We start from the raw sequence: 18384 nt of genomic DNA, 5'->3' as shown, positions 1-18384 counted from the left end.
CAGGGAACAAGCGCCAGCAACAACATTACCTCAACTGAAAATGACCCTGTCAACTTAACTCAGCCATCACCATTAGTCAACCAGAAGAGTAATTCAGCTTATCCCCATTACACATAAGACAACAATATGGCACGGGGACGTCATTAGGTGCAGTGGGGAAAAAAAGTGATGAAGAGCTCACTGAAATGAGATTGGATTTAAACAAGTGGCGCTGCTGTCCTGGGGGCCTTACAGGGACGCTCTGTGAGCGGATAGGTGGAGGCTGCATAATGATGAGACACTTAGTTTCCCTACTGTTCAGATTTATGGGCTCTAAGGCCTGTTACGATCATTAGGGGAATTGTGGAGGAGTGGGAAATGGGGTTGCGACTATATGGGCTTGGGAGGAGGTGGAAATTGCACAGAGGTTTTTTTTCTGGTAACGCAGCACTTTTGAACCATAAATCTTTGATCCTCCCCTCCCCTATTTGTGCAATGGCATTTTATAATGGAAGACTCCCGATAATTTCACACTCCAATTAGTAAATTACTAATGTTGTTCTAAAATGCTAGTCTTTGGGTGGTGATAAACAAACAGGTTACACCCTGAGGGAATCTGGGTTTCGAAAGAAAAAAAACAATAAAATACAGAAGGTGGTAATGATGATGTTATTATATAACTGATGGCATTGCATCGGCTGTTGTTTGATTGTGTTCACATTCAATCAAACATAGTTTGTCTTCATAGCTGACTGTGGAAAACCCCAACAAGTGAACTCTAGAAATGTCAAAACTGAAGAGGGCATACAAGGAAAATTCCTTTTTAAAATTATAATCTAATTATTCTTTTTCAAGTAATATGCATATGGCTCTTTGGCCTGAAAGTAGACCAGATGAACCCAGAGTGAATGATTTGATTCCCTGGAAAGTGCTACACAAACATCAGCAAAATTTTACCACCACTAAAGCTGAATGAACAGCAGTCATGGGGCATCTGCAACATGTTGCATAATTCATGTTGCATAATCAACTTAAATCAACAACAACACTTTGTTTTATGTTACCTGAGGTGGATTTTGCAACAGAAAAAAAAACACCATGATTGCCCTTATGACTTCTTCTCCCTTAGGAATAGCAAAATTTTGCTGATGTTTGTTGTGGCAAGTACCAGAGAGCCAAACCATGCATTGCACTTTTGTTTATAGACCATTCCCACGCTAAAGAACCACAGGACTATCATGTAAAGAAGCATAAGTAATTCTTAAATAGCGTGCTGTAGAAATATAGGATGTTTCAGTATGGGTACAGCAGTCGCGACTCCCCGGAGGCAAATAAGTCGCAGAACATGTGGGTTTTCAAAGCTTATGTTTGCTTTGATCACAATGAATCCAGTATTTCTGCGACTCCCCTGAGCTGAGATGTGAGTAAACCAATAATGCTGGTTTGAGAGCTTCTAATGGCAATAAGTACAGAGATGAATTCAAAGAAAGTGCACATTTTTTCGATGTAATACTATGTGACTTTTACAATGTAGAGCCGGCTCATATTCGTGACAAGAGGAAGAAGAATAGCTGATCTAAATACTACTTTGTGAACTCTAAACAAGAAGACACTCCAGTTAAGGTTTGGTAAATGATGTTGTTTGTCACGCCCCCCCCCCCCCCCCTACTTTTTGTTTCCGCACACCGAGAGACTTATTCAAGGGATGACAGTTATATCCAGCTTGTCCTGCTTGCTAAAATAAACGTCATAATTGCCTATGGCCCAGATACACACCTTAACTCCTCACTGCAAGATAACAGCTCAGAGGGGAACCTGCCAACACTGCTGCCAACAGCAAGAGACAGGGGGAGTGAATGAAATAAATTGTCAGATCACCCTCCCCAACGGACGGGACATATGCAAACCGTTCAGGTGTTTTCTCTTACCCTTGTCGCCGTGATGAAAAAGAACGAGTTTGATTCTAAGAAGTGATTTTAAACTAGAATGTCATATTGGGGGTCGGCGCCGCTGCAGCATAAGCAGGGTGAACGATGAGGGAATACTCCGCAGGCCTGTTTCGAAACTGATAAACAAGCCAACAAACAGATCAGCTGATATCAACTCATCCGCTGCAGTGCAACGGAGGATGTCAGCGAAGCCCCATAACAGATAGAAATGGGTTATTTAATAAGAATTCACGCATGATCCATCAATCTCCATTTGTTCTCATTTTTTGCTTCATTTCTTTCCCTCTGTTCCTTAGTCCCTGCCTCTCTCTGTCTCTCTTACATACACACACACACACACACACAGTTACCTGCTCACGCCAAACATGCTGCAGCCAACCACACAGTACCCCCTCACACACACACACATACACACTCACCACCAGCACCTCTGCTCTCTTCTCTTTCCCCCACACCTGACAGTTATGCTTTTTTCCGTGAAGAACTAAAAGTTAACTGACAGGCCCACACAGCTCGAGGAGAGCAGCGGCCATGTAAGAGACACGCAAAGGTTACGACGGCTGTTGAAATATCAAAGGCACCTCCTTCGGCCGGTGAATTATAAACACCTTCAGAGGACAAAGGGTGTTCGCCAAGGGCGAGGAGGCATGCCTCTATTTCCAAATCCTGCTCCCCGAGGGCCAGAACAAATTGTACCTGATCTTTGGATATAATGAAGAAATCTCACCCAGGGATGCTAAAGGATACCAGCCCCGCACTGCATCATGAAGTTAGTATTATTTGCACAGTGTAAAGAAAAGAAAAAGTTAAGACAGCCAAAGGCAGCTATTGCAAAATTCCATGGTGTTTGGGCAATTTCACAATAACACGTTCTTTGAGAATCATTCAAAGACCCATACCTAGACACAGTACAAAGTAGCAATAGCGCATACCAATTTGGTTGAATTGCCTTTGAAAAAGGTCCAGTGAAATACTGTTCCCTACAGTAACATTCAGTCTGCTATATATAAGGATCCTTTGCAATTCTTAGCGAGGGATCTCAAACAACAGAAGTTGCTTTTCCTCATTGTGTGTCTGTCGCTATGTTTGCCCTCCTCCTTGGCAGCACACCTCCATCTGCTGTTTTGACAATAGAGTGACGATACATATCTGCTATTCCATTAGAACAAGCTACTCCATCTGTTCTGTCTACCTCTCCTTGCCATGTATCCTTCACTACTTCACTACTGTAGCCATCATTTCCCTTTGATTTCAGAACTCCTTTCTCTGTTTCATCATGCCAGATGCACCAGAACCACAATCCAAAATTTCCTGGTGAATTAAGCCATGCTTGGTCCGATGTCAGTGTGTATCTCTCTCTCTCTCTGTCGCTCTCGCTCTCTCAAGTTCATACCACTACAGCAGAGATTTCATATAGGCTTACCTCACTCGCACGCACGCACCTCCTACTCTCTCTGTCGCTCCCTCTCTCTGACAGACTGTTTGTCTGTGATGTTTGCTGTATGTTTCTTGGCTGGTGCATACTGCATGTGTGAGGGATATGCATTTTCACAAACTGAGTATGTGCAGTTGCATGGCCCTGCATGTGACCTTATTAACCCATCCACACTCTGCATGTGTCTCCTTAATGCTAAGCACACTTCCTCTGCCATGTAGAATTAACCTGGCGATGACAGCCCCCCTCCATGACCATTTAGTCATGATCTATTGTATTATTATCGTTGCACTCTGAGCCATCCATCACCACCTTACTAATGACAGTAATCCCTCTATCTGTTGCAGGTTGCAACCCTAATGCAAAGGATCGAATCCCCTGTGCGCTCCAATTCAGGCTGTGAGTCAGTAACACAGACGCTGTGGCTGCCGAGACACCGGCTTCCTGCTGCAGCAGCATTAGCCTTAACGGATCGTCACCCCTCCAGTGGAAGTACAAACACATATAATGAATGTTTGCCTGGACCGTCTTGCTGTGTACCGTCTTACTTAGGGTAATGCAATTGTGGTGCCGCGTGAATATGCACCACATTTCCATCTGATTGATTTAGGATGATTCTTTATGAGGTTAGCGCCGAACCATGAAAACCCCTGTCCAGTGCTTAATTTGTAAATGATGAGGTCCTGGAACAACAAGTCGTCGGTGTTCCCGTGAGTTGGTGCAGAGGGAAAAGGTTCCGGAACATATCAAGACAACAAGCTGAGGCATGGTGGTGCTCAGTACAGCCATATAGCTTACTGTAGACCTAACAGCCTAAACATTACTAAATGACCGACTATATGACCTTAGAGCTCCAACTACTGGGGACCTATAATAATATTTGATTATTGCATAGGCTACATAATGCTCATTTTTACAAACCTGCCCTTCAAGTAGTAGACTAAAGATATAACTGCCCTGTGCACAACATAAAAATGCCCACATAGGCATAGAGAAATTCTGGTTTGAGTAGTTACGCATCGATATTCAATACAAATACTTTCATAGGATATCGATTTTGAATGTAGGAAACAATGTCAGCGAATAATGCAGTAAAACAGACCTAAATGCGACACTCGCCTGGACCGCGCTGGTTTTGAAATGCTCACAGTGATGTGGCTTCCCAGCAAACATTGTTCGGACGGCGACGTCGTGTCCCTGGCCAAAAATGGTTCCGGTCGGACGCCAAAAACTGCAACGTGGTTATGAGGCGGACGGCCAGATGGTGACGTTGTTTCCACGTCCAATAATGGTCCAGTCAGACCCTCTCTTACAAACCAAGAAATATTGATCATATTATTGCTCTGAAAAAAGTAAATGCATGTGTCTTTGTTTTTTTTGTTGAATACGACATTTGATTGACAATTGATTTGGTTGTGAAATGGTTGTGATCAGACGTACACACTGTGACGTCCACTCCACATACAAAGACTAGTATTACTTGACGCCCATTTTTTAAATATAAAAAACACGTTTATGTAATTTATGTATACATGTAAAGTATATTCCTGTCTCATCGTTTTAAGCCTGTGGTGTTTGTAAGAGCCAAGTCTTTATCCAAGCTGTCTTTGATCCCACGATACACACCGTACACACACGATATGACCATCATATCTCGCAAGAGCTCTCGTGTCACCTCGTCTCGCGCTCAAGACTCAAGAAGACGAGAGAGAACATGGTTGGCACGTAGGGGTGTGTGTATGATTTTGTGAGATTCAACTGACTCAACAGAAATTCTGCAGGCATTGGCCGACACGGCAGCTGTCCGCCAGCAAGTTTTTGATGTACATGCCAGAGTTGTAACGTTAGTTAACTTTCATGGTGTAACATTTCCACCATGCAACTTAACAGGGATTTGAATTTGGCTAACGTTAGCTTGCAGGCTAATGCTCCGTTAGCAGTCGTTTTGAAAGACTCTCTCAGATCTATGTACATGCAGTGGATGTTTGTCTTCATTATGCATAGATTACTTTTAACGTATTGTGTTTTCAATCAAAATTTCCTATCATTGACTTTCATTGGTTCCGAAAAAAACAAATATGCAGATTTGAGCTAACTAGCCAAACATTTGGCTAACGTTATTCCTCCTCTGGTGTCCAACCATGTGCCATGCAGAGCAAAAGTATGCTGGTTGTCATTTCATTTTTAAATATCAATTGACCTCTCACACATGCAAATAACCACATTTTTTTGTGTTTTTGCTTTTTCACTTTTGTTTTGTATTAACATGTTTATTTTATCTTCCTTCAGATGCTGTGAAGAGGTGGAGCTCCAGTGCCACAGAGCATGACATAGATGCAGCCATTGGGGAACACCTCAAACATGCTCCAGGAAGAGCTGGGGGTGCTGGGCATAAAAGGAGTTTGTGAAAACAGTGTGAACTGTATACTGAGCATTAGATAAAACATGTTCACCATTGACCAGAATTTATTTTATTTTATTTATATTTTGGTACTGTGTTCATAGTTGTTGCTGTTGTTGGCAAGTTTGTATTAAAAATAAAATATTGTCCAAAAGTCAGGATTAATGTTTTTGTTTTTTATTATAAGAAAAAAGTCATGATTCCAGTAGTCCCAGGTCCAGAGGATACATTGTTAAGACGTTATACAGACATCCAGTTCTGACTAGGACGTTAATTGGATCATTTAAGGACTGATTTTAAAGTGGATCTTGGCGTCGAGGTGGGACATCTTAACAATGTAATTAAGGTTTATGCATTAATGGCGATGACAGAGTTGTTGCATGATTGTTTAGTATGTGTGTATATACGTAAATAACCCAGCAAACATCAGTCCCTGGACAAAGGTGGTTCTGTATGAGTATATCAGGATTCAATTGTAAAAAATTGTTAATCTGGACATATAGGCTGCTGAATGCACACTGTGTACATAAACCTTACCTGTACATAAACCCCATTCATGGTAACGACATGCAGTATTTCGACGTTGCTGGGACGCCCAGGAAGGACGCCCAGCTGATGGCCAGGTAACGCCCGGACGTCCTATTGTTGAACCATAACGGGACATCTTGATTGGACGTTCAAACAACGGTCATTCAACGTCTAAATGTTTGCTGGGTTACAGCCCTTCACGTCAACCAATTCTCATGTTATTACCAATTATTTCTGGACACTCAACATAACATGCGCAATTGCCCGCATATTTAACTGTGGGACTTACAGGTCCGCACTCCAAAAAAATTCTGTTTCGCAGTCATCTATGCAAATATGAATTTTGATTGTCCCAGCAGAGACCTAATAGATTACAGAATATTTGATATTATATAATATAAAAAAATCATGCTTACCTTGTCTAATTTTCCAAAATAGTCCACACGGCGGACATATGGACAGAAAATTCAACTTTTAGCCATGACGATGTCTGAAGTTCACTAAACACACTCTGCAGAGCAGCTCACTCATGTTTGAAGTGATTACTATGCGCTTGTTGTTACTTTCTAATAGGGTAATCACCTGTCTTCATATGGAAATGAGACAGGTTTTTGGAAGGGAGGGGAAAGGAAAGAAGAGTCAACTATTGGGAGTATTACATGGCAGACAAAAAAAAAAAAAAAAAACCATTTCATGCCACCAGGTGCAGGGTCCATGCAAATAGGTACCGGAATGCAGGTAGTCCAAAACCGCGAGGTTGCGGCAGGATCCGGCACAAATTAAGCACTGCCCCTGTCCCCGTTTGACTCGAGAGTTGCTGTGTGAATGCATTGGCTGTTTTCTTTGTTGTTCTGAAGTGGACGTTTTGTTATTTGCCGCTTGTTTCTAGTAGCTGGTATCTGGGGCTGAAAGGAAATGTGAGGAAATTGAATTTCAATATGTCTGTGTTCAACTTCTGCTTCTGCTGGATGGCTGGAATACAACAGAGCAGCAGGATATATGCCTTCCAAGTCTGTGCGCTTGCATGTAGCAAACTGCCATTGAGAGGCATGCTGGGAAGACACTACAGGGGCCTGCCAGGCACATTTTAGGGATTTGGGAACTAAAGTTATGTCAGTCACCTGGGGCTCATTTGTACTAGAGCGGAAACAAAATGATTTGAAACATTATGAATATGATATGACTGTTAACCTGCACAGGGAGCAAAGTTATGTTCATCAAGACTGGACCATAATGACAATAATAATGATGAGGAGGAGGCGGCGGATGATAATGATGGTGATGAAGATAATGATGATGAATAATGAATAATGATAGCTAGTTCAACAATATTCCATTCTGTCATTAATCAGAAATTCATCTATCGAAATAGCTGATTGCAAAATGACTGCAGTGATTACAATGCACAGAACTGTATTCTTGTCTCTTGCACTTGCATTGGATTATATCACTACACAATCCATTAGAGAGCCGTGGCCTTGTCTCTCAAGTTCACTGAGGCGTGAGGGGAGTTATATGGTAATACCCACTACCTTGTTTTGAGAAACCCCCTCTTTTCAAATTCTTGCGACTCCATCGGAACTGACATGAAGGGAGGGCACTGAAAAAAAAGTTCACGCTTCTTCTCTTTTGAGGAATGGATTTTACCACAGCGCCCCTCAAACCCCCATACATTTCTGACAACGCACCATCAAAAACATTGTGATTTTTCACTTCAGCTTTGAAACAAGGGCAGGAAGGTCTCTCATGAATAAGTGAAGGAACCAAACAACTGCGGTCTGATGCTGTCTGGGCTTTTGTCAAAAAAACAGATTTCAGACGAGATGCCCTAATACCCAGTCAATCGGGAGTTTGGAAAGTTCACAGGGAATAAAAAAGAGGACTGTTTATTCTATATGTGGTGTTGCTTCTACTCATGTTCTTCTTTGTCAGGGTGTTTACGTAACTCACTCACTTGGCAGCAAAACATTGGCCTTATTCTCAAAAGCCAACTGGGGACTACATCAGTGAGTAATTGTCTACACCAACTCCACACAGTTGAGAGATAAGAGCCTGGAAAGGTCACTGGAGTTCTAAATCTAAAAATACCTCAATTTACTCGAGAAGGGGACTGACCTGAATGTTAATTAAAAAAAGTCATAAAAGAGAATCAAGTATTACGACAAATACTCTCGACAAGCATATTTGTCTTGACATAGAATCTGATATCTTACTAAAGAGTTTCACACTGACAGCGTTAAACTCAGGTCCTCGGGGCTGCAGTTAACCATGGCTGAACACCAACTCACAGCTGATTAAATTCAGAGCCATCCAGTCTGAAAACTATTAGCCAGTTACTAGCTTAAAATGAACATATTAGAGCTTCTCGCTGCTAGCTCATCAGTTGAGATAAAGTGTTGATGCTGGAAGGGAAATTAGGTCAAATTAAGCAACCAATAATATCTCTGTTAACTCTCATTTAACTAAGTTGACTAAGAACATATTCTTTAGCTGCAACAACAGCCGTGGGGAAGTAGCGGCAGGAGGAGGGAGGATGACACAGTCACACAGTGGAATGAAAACGGGACTAGCAGAGATGATAATCACGCCTGGCCTTTTTGCTTTGGGTGCCAAGGTGCCCCCTCTCAGAAAGAGCAAACAGCTCTAGCGCTGCTGTAAATTATAGCCACATTAGTCATATTCTCATAATATCTGTAATCTTTCACCGGATCATCATTGCATACACTGACCCTGAATGCCTTCCCAATGATGAGTTGCCAAATCCACGTCTCAGTTGTCTCAAGGCTACAAAAATCCTTCTTCAACTTTCTCCTCGGCTTGATGTATATCTCCCTTTCATGACTGAAGTGTTTTTAATCAGTGAGATCAATAAATGATCACAGCTGTCACCTGGGCTATATAAAAATCTGTGGGTAGTGTAAGATGCTAAGGGCTGCCTTTAATTAATATTAGGAAAGGCTGTTTTGGAATAACGTAACACAGTGGTGACTGATGAGTAGTGTTAAGCCGCGGCCACACTGATACGTCAGAAAACGGACAGAATTACTAACGGATAGATTTTTGTCCGTTGGGTTGTTTTGGAACGTCAGCGCTATTTAAAAAAAAAAAACGCCTCTGATTTGCGTGACAAATCCGTCCGTCAAGAAAAAGTTCAACTGGGTTGAACTGTCTGTCCGTCAAAACGGACGGAAATCTGACGGAGACGGACGCGTCATCAGCGCTGCCCGGACAATGGACAGCTCTCATTGAAAATTAATTGAAATGAACGGAGACGGACAGACTCAACGGATCAGTGTGGCCGCGGCCTTACTTTTTGCAATCCACCAGACTAATTTCATGTTTTGCCTGAAAACTTGGCTACAGGGAAGACAGCACCTCTCTTTCACCTGCCCCTGCCCAGCTTATTTTTAGACTGCATGCCCAGGGATTTGAACTTGCTTCTCTAATGTGGCTACCTGGCTCATCTTCATAATTACTCTTACACTCCAAAGAAATTGGAGTGTAAAAGGAACATTTTTACCCCGATGAAGACTTGTGTTGTCGCCAGGTTGTGTTGTAGACCGTTTGATGCAATGCATATTTAATAAGCCAACGTTTCGACAACACAAGTCTTCATCAGAGCAAAAATGCCCTGATGAATGAATCAAGGCTAGAGTGTGCAACCACTTGTCCCCTACTTTTTAAGTTGCAGACAGACAGCTAGCAGAAATAATGAAACCTGATCTTGTATGTGCTACATCCATGACTGTATGCATCTAACTAGATAGATGTAAACAGATAAGACAAAGTTACTCTCTGGTGGACTCTCTAAGTAGCCTACTAAATACTTTATGTATGTGTGCATGCATTTATTTAAATATGTATTGGTTGTTTGTTTATTGGGACAGAAGTGCATGCCAAAACTCACTTTTGGTTTGACATTGTTAGGTTTGATACTGCTACCACTGTTCACCAAAGGGTCAGTCATTTCCCCCCTGAGGAGCGACCATTTTGGCTTTCAGGTCAGAGTCATTGACCATAATGACAGATCTTGGCTGGGTAGCCTCTTTGAGCACTATGTGAACATGGTGTACAGAGCCCATACTGTGTGATACAGCACCGTGGAGGTAACATGATGAAGACTGGTAAGAAAAACATCTAGTCACAGGCGGTTGGGTTAGAATCACTTTAATACACAGACATCAACAGCAGCAGAATGCTGATGATACTGTCGGCTGATATTATTTTGTCTGAGAGTTTTTTGTGCATAGCAGGGCTGAGTTCAAATCACTTTCAATTAAGTCCATTCCGGAAATGTATTTCCTTCCAAATCCAAATATTGAAAGACTTTTCGCATGAGAGGGTTTTCATACCCAACGTGAGAATGAATGCTCTATTGTTAGCTAATTAATGTAACTTCTATTTATATTTCAGATTTATGGAAACTAAATTGAATTGACCCCAGCCCTAGTGTACCGAGCCCAACTTAGATAGTATTGACATTCGATATTTTCTCAGAGTAACACAAAATGGCAAGGCGGAATGTGAACTAATTCCAGCTGAGGGGGCAGTTTGTCCAATACACAACTTCCAGTCTGCCTGACAAAACAAATAAACGAAAAGCGCTCCTAACAGCTTTAGCCTTTATTCATTGGTGTGCCATTGGTACAATCCACAGCATATCACACAACCGATTGTGGAGAAAAAAAAAAAAAAAAAAAGCGGGCAAATCAAGCACAATCTGACCTTCTGGTCGTGGCTGTAGGCTAAGGCCCAGTCCTCTTCAGTGGGATGGAACAGAAGGCTCAGGATGTAGAAGCTGAGGCGGTACTTCTGGTAACTGGCACCCTCATCAGAACTGATGAGCACACTGCTCTCAAACTCCGGATCAGTCAACACCATAATCTGAGAGAGAGAGAAAGAGAGAGAGGGGTGGGGGGGGGTGGGGGGTGGGGGGGGGTGGGGGGTGGAGAGGAGAGACGGAGAAAGAAGAAGAGAATGGGAGAGGGAAGAAGAGAGAGAGAGAGGGAAGAAGAGAGAGGGAGAGGGAGGAGGAGAGAAGTGTGTGTGTGTGTGTGTGTGTGTGTGTGTGCATATGTGCAAGCATGTGTGGGAGTAAAGAAGAGTTTTTGAAGAAGAGAGAAAACAGGAGTTGAAGGGTGAGTTTGAGCAAAGAGGTGGAAAAATAGGGAGATGAGAGAAGACAGAAAAGAGATGTTAGGAGCAGGAGCAGTGTCAGCAGAAAAGGCCTGGCTTTTGGCACGCGTCAAGCTTACGCTTGGCAAACAACTTCACTGCATTTCCAACTTCATTTCATGAGTGTGCCTCTTGCTTCTGTTGCCATGTTTCTGTGGCACTTTGTGTGCACTCCGGAGTAAGCACTTTGAGTTTTCATCAACCCTCTCCAAAATAAAATCATGGTTGTACGCAGAGACAAATGGTGAAACTGTGTTTTATCTAAAAAGGACTCAAAGAAGACTTTTGAGCTGTTTGAAATCCCTGAAATTGGTTTGTCATAATAAATAAGAGTAAGGATAGTGAGCTTGTAGTCCAGTTATAGTAGCAAAAGGAAAGTAAGCAACCACACTTTATTTGTTTAACATGTGGGCCATTTTAGCACAACATATGGCCCATTTCTCAGCATTTCTCCACCCAATGAATTTCTAATTCCAAATTTAACATTGTCACAGTGGTAGAAGCCCAGATTTCATGCTTAGAATAATTACCCCAGACCTATCACAATTATTAAAGAATTCAATAATAGGAATTCCACACTGCATACTTCTTACAACTCATGACATTTCAAGTATTTGTGGATACAGCCAACATGGTCAAAGGAATTCCTGCTTGACTGAAGAAAAAGTGTTTAATTAGACGTGTAATATATTTTGACATAATGCCATTCTATTGAATTAAACTGCATAAACTATGATAGAATCCATGCATTACACAAATGAAATTACAATTTGAAAACCACAATTTAACTGGAAATATTACAGTTTCTATGTTAAATAGTTACAGTGTGCACTAAGCAGGCAGGTGTGTCTATTAAGCAGATATATACAGCTCTTCTAGTAAATATTTGTTATCCTTCCAAAATATTGTAGGAATCTCTCATCTGGCTTTAAATATAACAAAACTACAACACCCATGGCTCTGTGCGGACTGTGTGGTGGGATTGTGGGTAGTGGCTGTGCTCACACCCCAAACGGCTGTGTTTTCTCTCGTCAATTCAATTTGAATTGGAAAAACAGCAGCACATTTGTCACTGACAAAAATACCACCCCTCTTCCCAGAGCTTTAAGCAGGAACCCTCCCTGGTGGTGATTTAGATAAATTGTTTTTCATTAAGCACCAATAAACAGGCAGCAGATCCTCGACCAGGATTTCTCATTGGCCCAGACCTTCCAATCTTGCCATTCATTACCCGTCACTATGGAACGCCAAAGCCTCCCTATATCTGCCAGTGTCTTAGGAGCTTGTCAGATGTAATTTACAGTTTTTAAGCTCTAATAATATTCTATAATATTATAGTAAGCGACAGAGTCTATTATAAATGGGAAATTACATTTTGCTTTGCATTCTTTTTAGTTCACTGTCATGGCTCACAGTTAAATGGGAAAGTACAAATGCCTGGAGTCCTTGAAGACATCGGCTATTTCAGTGTATTTTGCACAGCTATACAGTATGTACTGTGTGTGTATATATTTATCTATCATATATGTGTATATATATATATGGGATTTCATATTAAAACCTTCTCCTTCTGTCAATGCAGAGCTCATATGAATGTTATGGTCCCTTCTCTATATAGCCATGGCCTTGAACTGCAGCGGTTTTTGCTCATCTCTTTTCACAGGTTGATTCAGGAAGGCTCACAATACACTCTTTTAATATTGGGACAAGGCCCTATAGAAAGTATTGTCAGACCTAGATTACCCATTTACAGCCAAGTAGGAGTGAGTACAGGCACATTGTGTCGTAACCTTACGCATTATTATATCAAGCCAGTTTCTGTCTGTCTTCTCTGTGATTAGTAAGAATCCACAACCAATACAAAAGGCAGCCATCAGTGCAATAACCGATTTCTCTGCTGCCAACTAAAACAATAACCCTCAAACCATAATTACTCACTTCCAAAATCACAATGACCGATAGCATTAGTAGCTCTAGCAAGGGGTGATTAAGATTTCTTTCACAGCATCCACCCAGCCTTTGTGAGGAGGCAAGCGAGTGAGGTGGGTAACAATACAAAATCAATAGAGGTTGCAGGGATAACCTTTGTGTTTTATCAGCCTGATGTTGAGCTGTGCATAGTCTGGAGCATGGAGATGGAGCTCAGTAGTCCTGTATCTTGTGGTAAGTGGAACTATCTATAAAACAGCAACACAGGGGAGGAGACGCCCCATACCAAATAAATCACATCAAGCCGGATCAATTTAGCTTCGTCTTTGACTGAAGGTTTTCACAGAGTTGTCAGTGCAATATGCTCTTACTGTGGATGAAGACTTAATCACCCACATTTAATCGTCACGTTTGTACTGTTGTGCTTCTTCAATGGCATTTTAACTGCGCATTGTCTTCAATTTGAAATTAACCTAATCTATCAACCATTCAATCAGAGCCGGAGCGCAGACCGAGATGGAAAAAGACATCAAAATGCAGCGCATAAGATTCATGGTAGGTGTCATTTTTAGAAGCTTTGCGCTAAATGTCATCACTATCATTCAAATCTATAATGTGCCATTGTAAAAGGTCACAGCTTCAACTTTTTCCTCGGACAACCATAAGTGAAACAATTCTGTGTAACTCTACATATGCTGTGGTGGAAACATATTGATTCCTGTATTGTTGTTGAAAGAAATATGAAATTATTATATCTTAAGAGTGATTTAGCATCATCACTGGCCGTCTCTATTGTGACAAGTGATTTCTCCTTTCATCCGAAGAACGCACGCAGATGCTAAACATGGCCATTCAGATGCGAGGAGCAACAAAGCAACATACTGAGCATGCATGCAAAGGTCCATCCATCTACGCAATGATAAAAATCAAACTAATGAGGTAAGAGATAAGGTGCAGAGGGGGAAACGGGCCATGGGCAGAGCCAGAGGTCAGACGTTCCATTTTGGAGAAAAAAATCTTCTCATGAGATTGTTACTTGCTCTTGGATGCCATGACTCACTTCACTAACAATGCTACCAATAAAACCACTGTTTTTTTATAACTTACCTTAAACCATATCAAATACCTTGAGTATATTTTAATTATCAAATTTAATGTTTCTGATATCAGGACTGTGCAATGTTCCCCAGGTATTATTATATCCTGTGTATGTATTGTTCTTTGTTTTGAGTGTGATGAGGCTATCTCAGTTTCCTCCTTGGGGTGCCAATAAAGTTTGTCTGATCTTATATAAATTGAAATAACAAAAAGTGTGTCACATCAGCAAAAAGAGAGAACCTAAGGGACTATAGATCCCTGCTATCCCCTTGATGTGAAATTAAATTTTCTCCATATAAGAGAAGCCAGGAGGACTGAGTCGGCGCTGGCTATCACCAGCTCCTAGCGCTGATGTATTTTAGCCCGGCAGTCCCAGGATGCCTTAAAGTCCCTCTCCAGGTAAAGGTATTCAGGGTCAGTGCCTCGGCTCGCCCTTGGGAGAGTGCAGCTGATGAACCTGAGCCACTTGCTGTCACACGGAAGAGTCGTGCTGTTTTTCTGTAAGTCTGCTGACGCGCTTCAGATTTGTGTTTATTTAAGTAATCAGGCAGGTCAACTTAGACAAAGCTATTATTTTCAAGGACAGTCTGGTTGTTATTAGCTTTGCAGCACCTGTTATATAAGAAAACAATCAAAGCACTAGTATCGAGTCCCCATGTCTTGCTCTATACCAAGTAATTTTGCCACAACATCCTATCGCACACAACAGCCTGTGGTTGAAAATTATTATAAATCATTGGAATAAAGCCAACTGTTTTCAATTTTGCAGTGACATCTACACTGTTGCAACCTAGTTAATGATTAAAACAATAGGGCGTTTGTGTTTTGTGTGTTCCTGTTCACAGGTGTGCAGGAGAAATAAAAAAAAAAAACACTTAAAAAGAAAGCCACACAATGTCTCTTTCACTTCCAAACCACCAGACTGCTATTTAGAAAATGTGAATAACTCAGATCCTCCATCTGTAAAATGTCCAAAGGGTCTGAATGACACTGATGTTACTTTGTTTTTTCATTCGTGTTACTGAAGTAATTTCTCAGTGAATTGCCTGTTTACATGTACATAGCTCTTTCATTCATCGACTTTACTTTTTTTCCGCTATTTATTTCCGTATTTCAACTGCCATGTTAAAATAAAATACTGTTTTGTCTTTGCTCCAGTAATTTATTATCTGACTGCAAGTATCATTATTATTATTTTATCATCATAATGTGCATAGCAAAATGTTTCGAAAATGTTCATTGTAGCCATGCCTAATGCTGATTATGTAGTCGTTGGTGGTTATTGACTGATTGCCACTGTGCCTGATTGATTGGGCCTACAGCTTATTGATTGCGCGTATTGATTGCTCATGTGTGCTTATTGACCTGTTGGCAAGTTTTAGTCTATTGGCATGATCTCAATGATCCACCTGAGAATGTCTTAGGGCTGAGATGTGTGTGCTTGAGTGTGCCGTTATATTTTAACTTCTAAAAAAAAGTGTTTAGTAGTGATTTATCCTATGAGAATAAGTGTGAATCCTCATCATATTTTGTCCCTGGTGAAATGTTAAAAATATTAGTATTACAGGTATTGCCTGGGTACAATCACACATCTTAACATCGTCATGTCAAGTCTCTGCAAAACTATCATCTCTTCAGCTATGAATGTCAGGCATTGCATTACTAGAAAGAATGGATCAGCCTAACTGAGCGATATCACACGAGAGGGAGTGCTGTTGTACTGTATATCAGCACGGCTGTGATTCGGTCGTAGGCACGAGGCCGCAGGCCGAGTGCCGAAGATAATCACAACTGTTGTTTTTATACAACACTTGTATAAACAAAGCTATTCATCAAGTAATGGTAATTTGAGACAACAGATGATTTTTGTCTGTTATTTGTCTCCGCCAACAAAAACAGTTCCCTCAGGATTCCACTACCAAGTGTTGCCAAGCAACAGGTAAACTGTTTCCCGACTGCAAGGGGGACTGCCCATTGTTCCGACGACCCATTATTCCGAAACCCCAATAGTCCGAAAAATGTCCCATATTGGACCGAAAGACCATTTGTCCGACATCCCGGAGGTGGTTGGGTTCAGGCATGGGGTCATTGAGGTTAGGGTTAGAGCAAGCTTACGGTCAAGGCTGTCAGAAGCCATGGTTGTGGATGGAGCCAGGCATGGAGTTTTCGGACTATTGGAATAATGGGCTGTCCGAACAATGGCATGGCACCACTGCTAGCTAGCTAGCTACTTTTATGTTAGCACAGACGATTTCAGCTTACTTGCTTCCCACTCTTCCGCCTCGGCCAACCATTCATAATTAAGGTCAAATGTATCAATATTTGCGTTGTTGCTACTAGGTGCGAATGAAGTTAGAGTTTTGTGTGGACGTGTACTGGAAATATCTGGTAAGCATTTGTTTGTTGCACAACACTGTATTGTCTGCTAGAAGTGCTAACCAGCTGGTTAGCTTGCCAGTACAGCGTCCCAGTGCTGTTATACTGTATATCAGCACTCATGGAATGCCTCTTGTCCAATCAAATTGCTCGACCGGGACTAACTGTTGTATAATGCTCAACATCATCCACTTAATAATCTCCTTCATATGAATAAACTCTTTTGGAATAAGCGTGAGGATGAAGCCTATCTACCAAGACCTGGGTCAAATAGTATTTGTAAATTATTATTCTTAATTTAGCACGATGCAGTAAGTTGAATAAGAACATATTGATATTCATGCAAACAGCCTGGAGGCAGTCTAGTAGTTTCTACAGATGGGGGGTTGCACAAATTCACATACTCATACTGTAAATGCCCAGTACTACTACATTCTCATACTACTGTCTTATACTGGTGACCTATTGGCAACAATCCCAGTTCTCTCTGAAATACTTGTTTGGAGCTCCAGGTGGGTGGAGTTTACCACACCAGGGCAATTCAGGTTTAGTGTAAGAGTAAGTTGTGAATCGTAGAAAAATATACTAGAGTGACTTTCAAATATGTCCATGTGTTAAACTAAACTTTCTTTCACTAACTGTATCATCTTGAGAGGCCCCACCCATGTTATACTCACTGTACCGAAACAAAACCCCCAAAAATTGCAAATAATATTTGACACAGATGTGGGCACAACTTGATGTAAAGTCCACAGATTGTCTTCTACATTTTTGGTAACATACTGTATATATGGTAGCATTTGGTAGCATACTGTGTGTGCTCACAACTAGTTCATAAAGCCCAAGTGGTGAATCATAAAAGGGATTGGAAGGAAAGATCTTGCATAATCTCACCTTTCTCTTGTTGGTTGGACAGACGTATAGGTAGCTCAGGACGGTCTTGGATCCTACTTTGTCATTCATTCTCTCATATGTGGACCCATAGTCAGTAGATCTGAATGAAAGGAGAAAAAAATAGCAAAAATGTAATCAGAAGCAGGCAAAGGCTATGGTAGACAGCAACAAAGAGAGGCATTTTCTCAGACTGAAAGTTTGGTGAATATTTAAGGTGTGAATAAACTTCTGAAAAACTGTCAAACAAATACCTTGAAAATGTTTACTGAGACTGTGTGCAATTCAATTTTTATTTATTTTTCTTATTTAGAATGATGAAAAAGAATGCAATATCAGACCCAACAGTAAAACAGTGGGCGAATAGTGGTTCTTATGGTATATATATCGCGCTGTGTACAGGAATGAACCTCTGGCTGTAGAACAAGAGAAGGTTAACCAATCATCTATGGCTGCCAACAAAAACGAACCATTCTAGAGCGTCTGGGGACCCGGCACTGTAAATAATTAATTCTTTCCCAATGACTACTATGAAATAAAATATGACGAGTGCAAAAACATGTGGATGTTCCCAAACCCATGGGCTTTAATAATTTAACAGTGGGAATGAGCCTGTTAGCCGG

General features: G+C 41.3%; 1 protein-coding gene across 1 annotated transcript in view; it reads right to left on the bottom strand.

Moving 5' to 3' along the window:
* sorcs3a (sortilin related VPS10 domain containing receptor 3a) overlaps nucleotides 1-17848 on the bottom strand; it is a 67560-nt gene extending 49712 nt beyond the window's left edge. The window contains exons 1-2 of the mRNA XM_071519747.1: nucleotides 17765-17848; nucleotides 11018-11176 (exon numbers count right to left, since the gene is read on the bottom strand). Of these exons, the coding sequence (XP_071375848.1) occupies nucleotides 11018-11176; nucleotides 17765-17833 (228 nt within the window). The 5' untranslated portion in view covers nucleotides 17834-17848. The remainder of the gene's footprint in view (nucleotides 1-11017; nucleotides 11177-17764) is intronic.
* Between the last annotated feature and the right edge of the window lie 536 nt (nucleotides 17849-18384).

Source organism: Centroberyx affinis, unplaced genomic scaffold (assembly GCF_046629955.1).
Source record: "Centroberyx affinis isolate AG114_WGS23_722 - 3 ecotype Tasmania unplaced genomic scaffold, CSIRO-AGI_Caff_v1 ptg000730l_1, whole genome shotgun sequence".
NCBI lineage: Eukaryota > Metazoa > Chordata > Actinopteri > Beryciformes > Berycidae > Centroberyx > Centroberyx affinis.
Note: the sequence above shows the minus strand (reverse complement) of the source record. Positions and strands in the feature narration are given on the sequence as shown.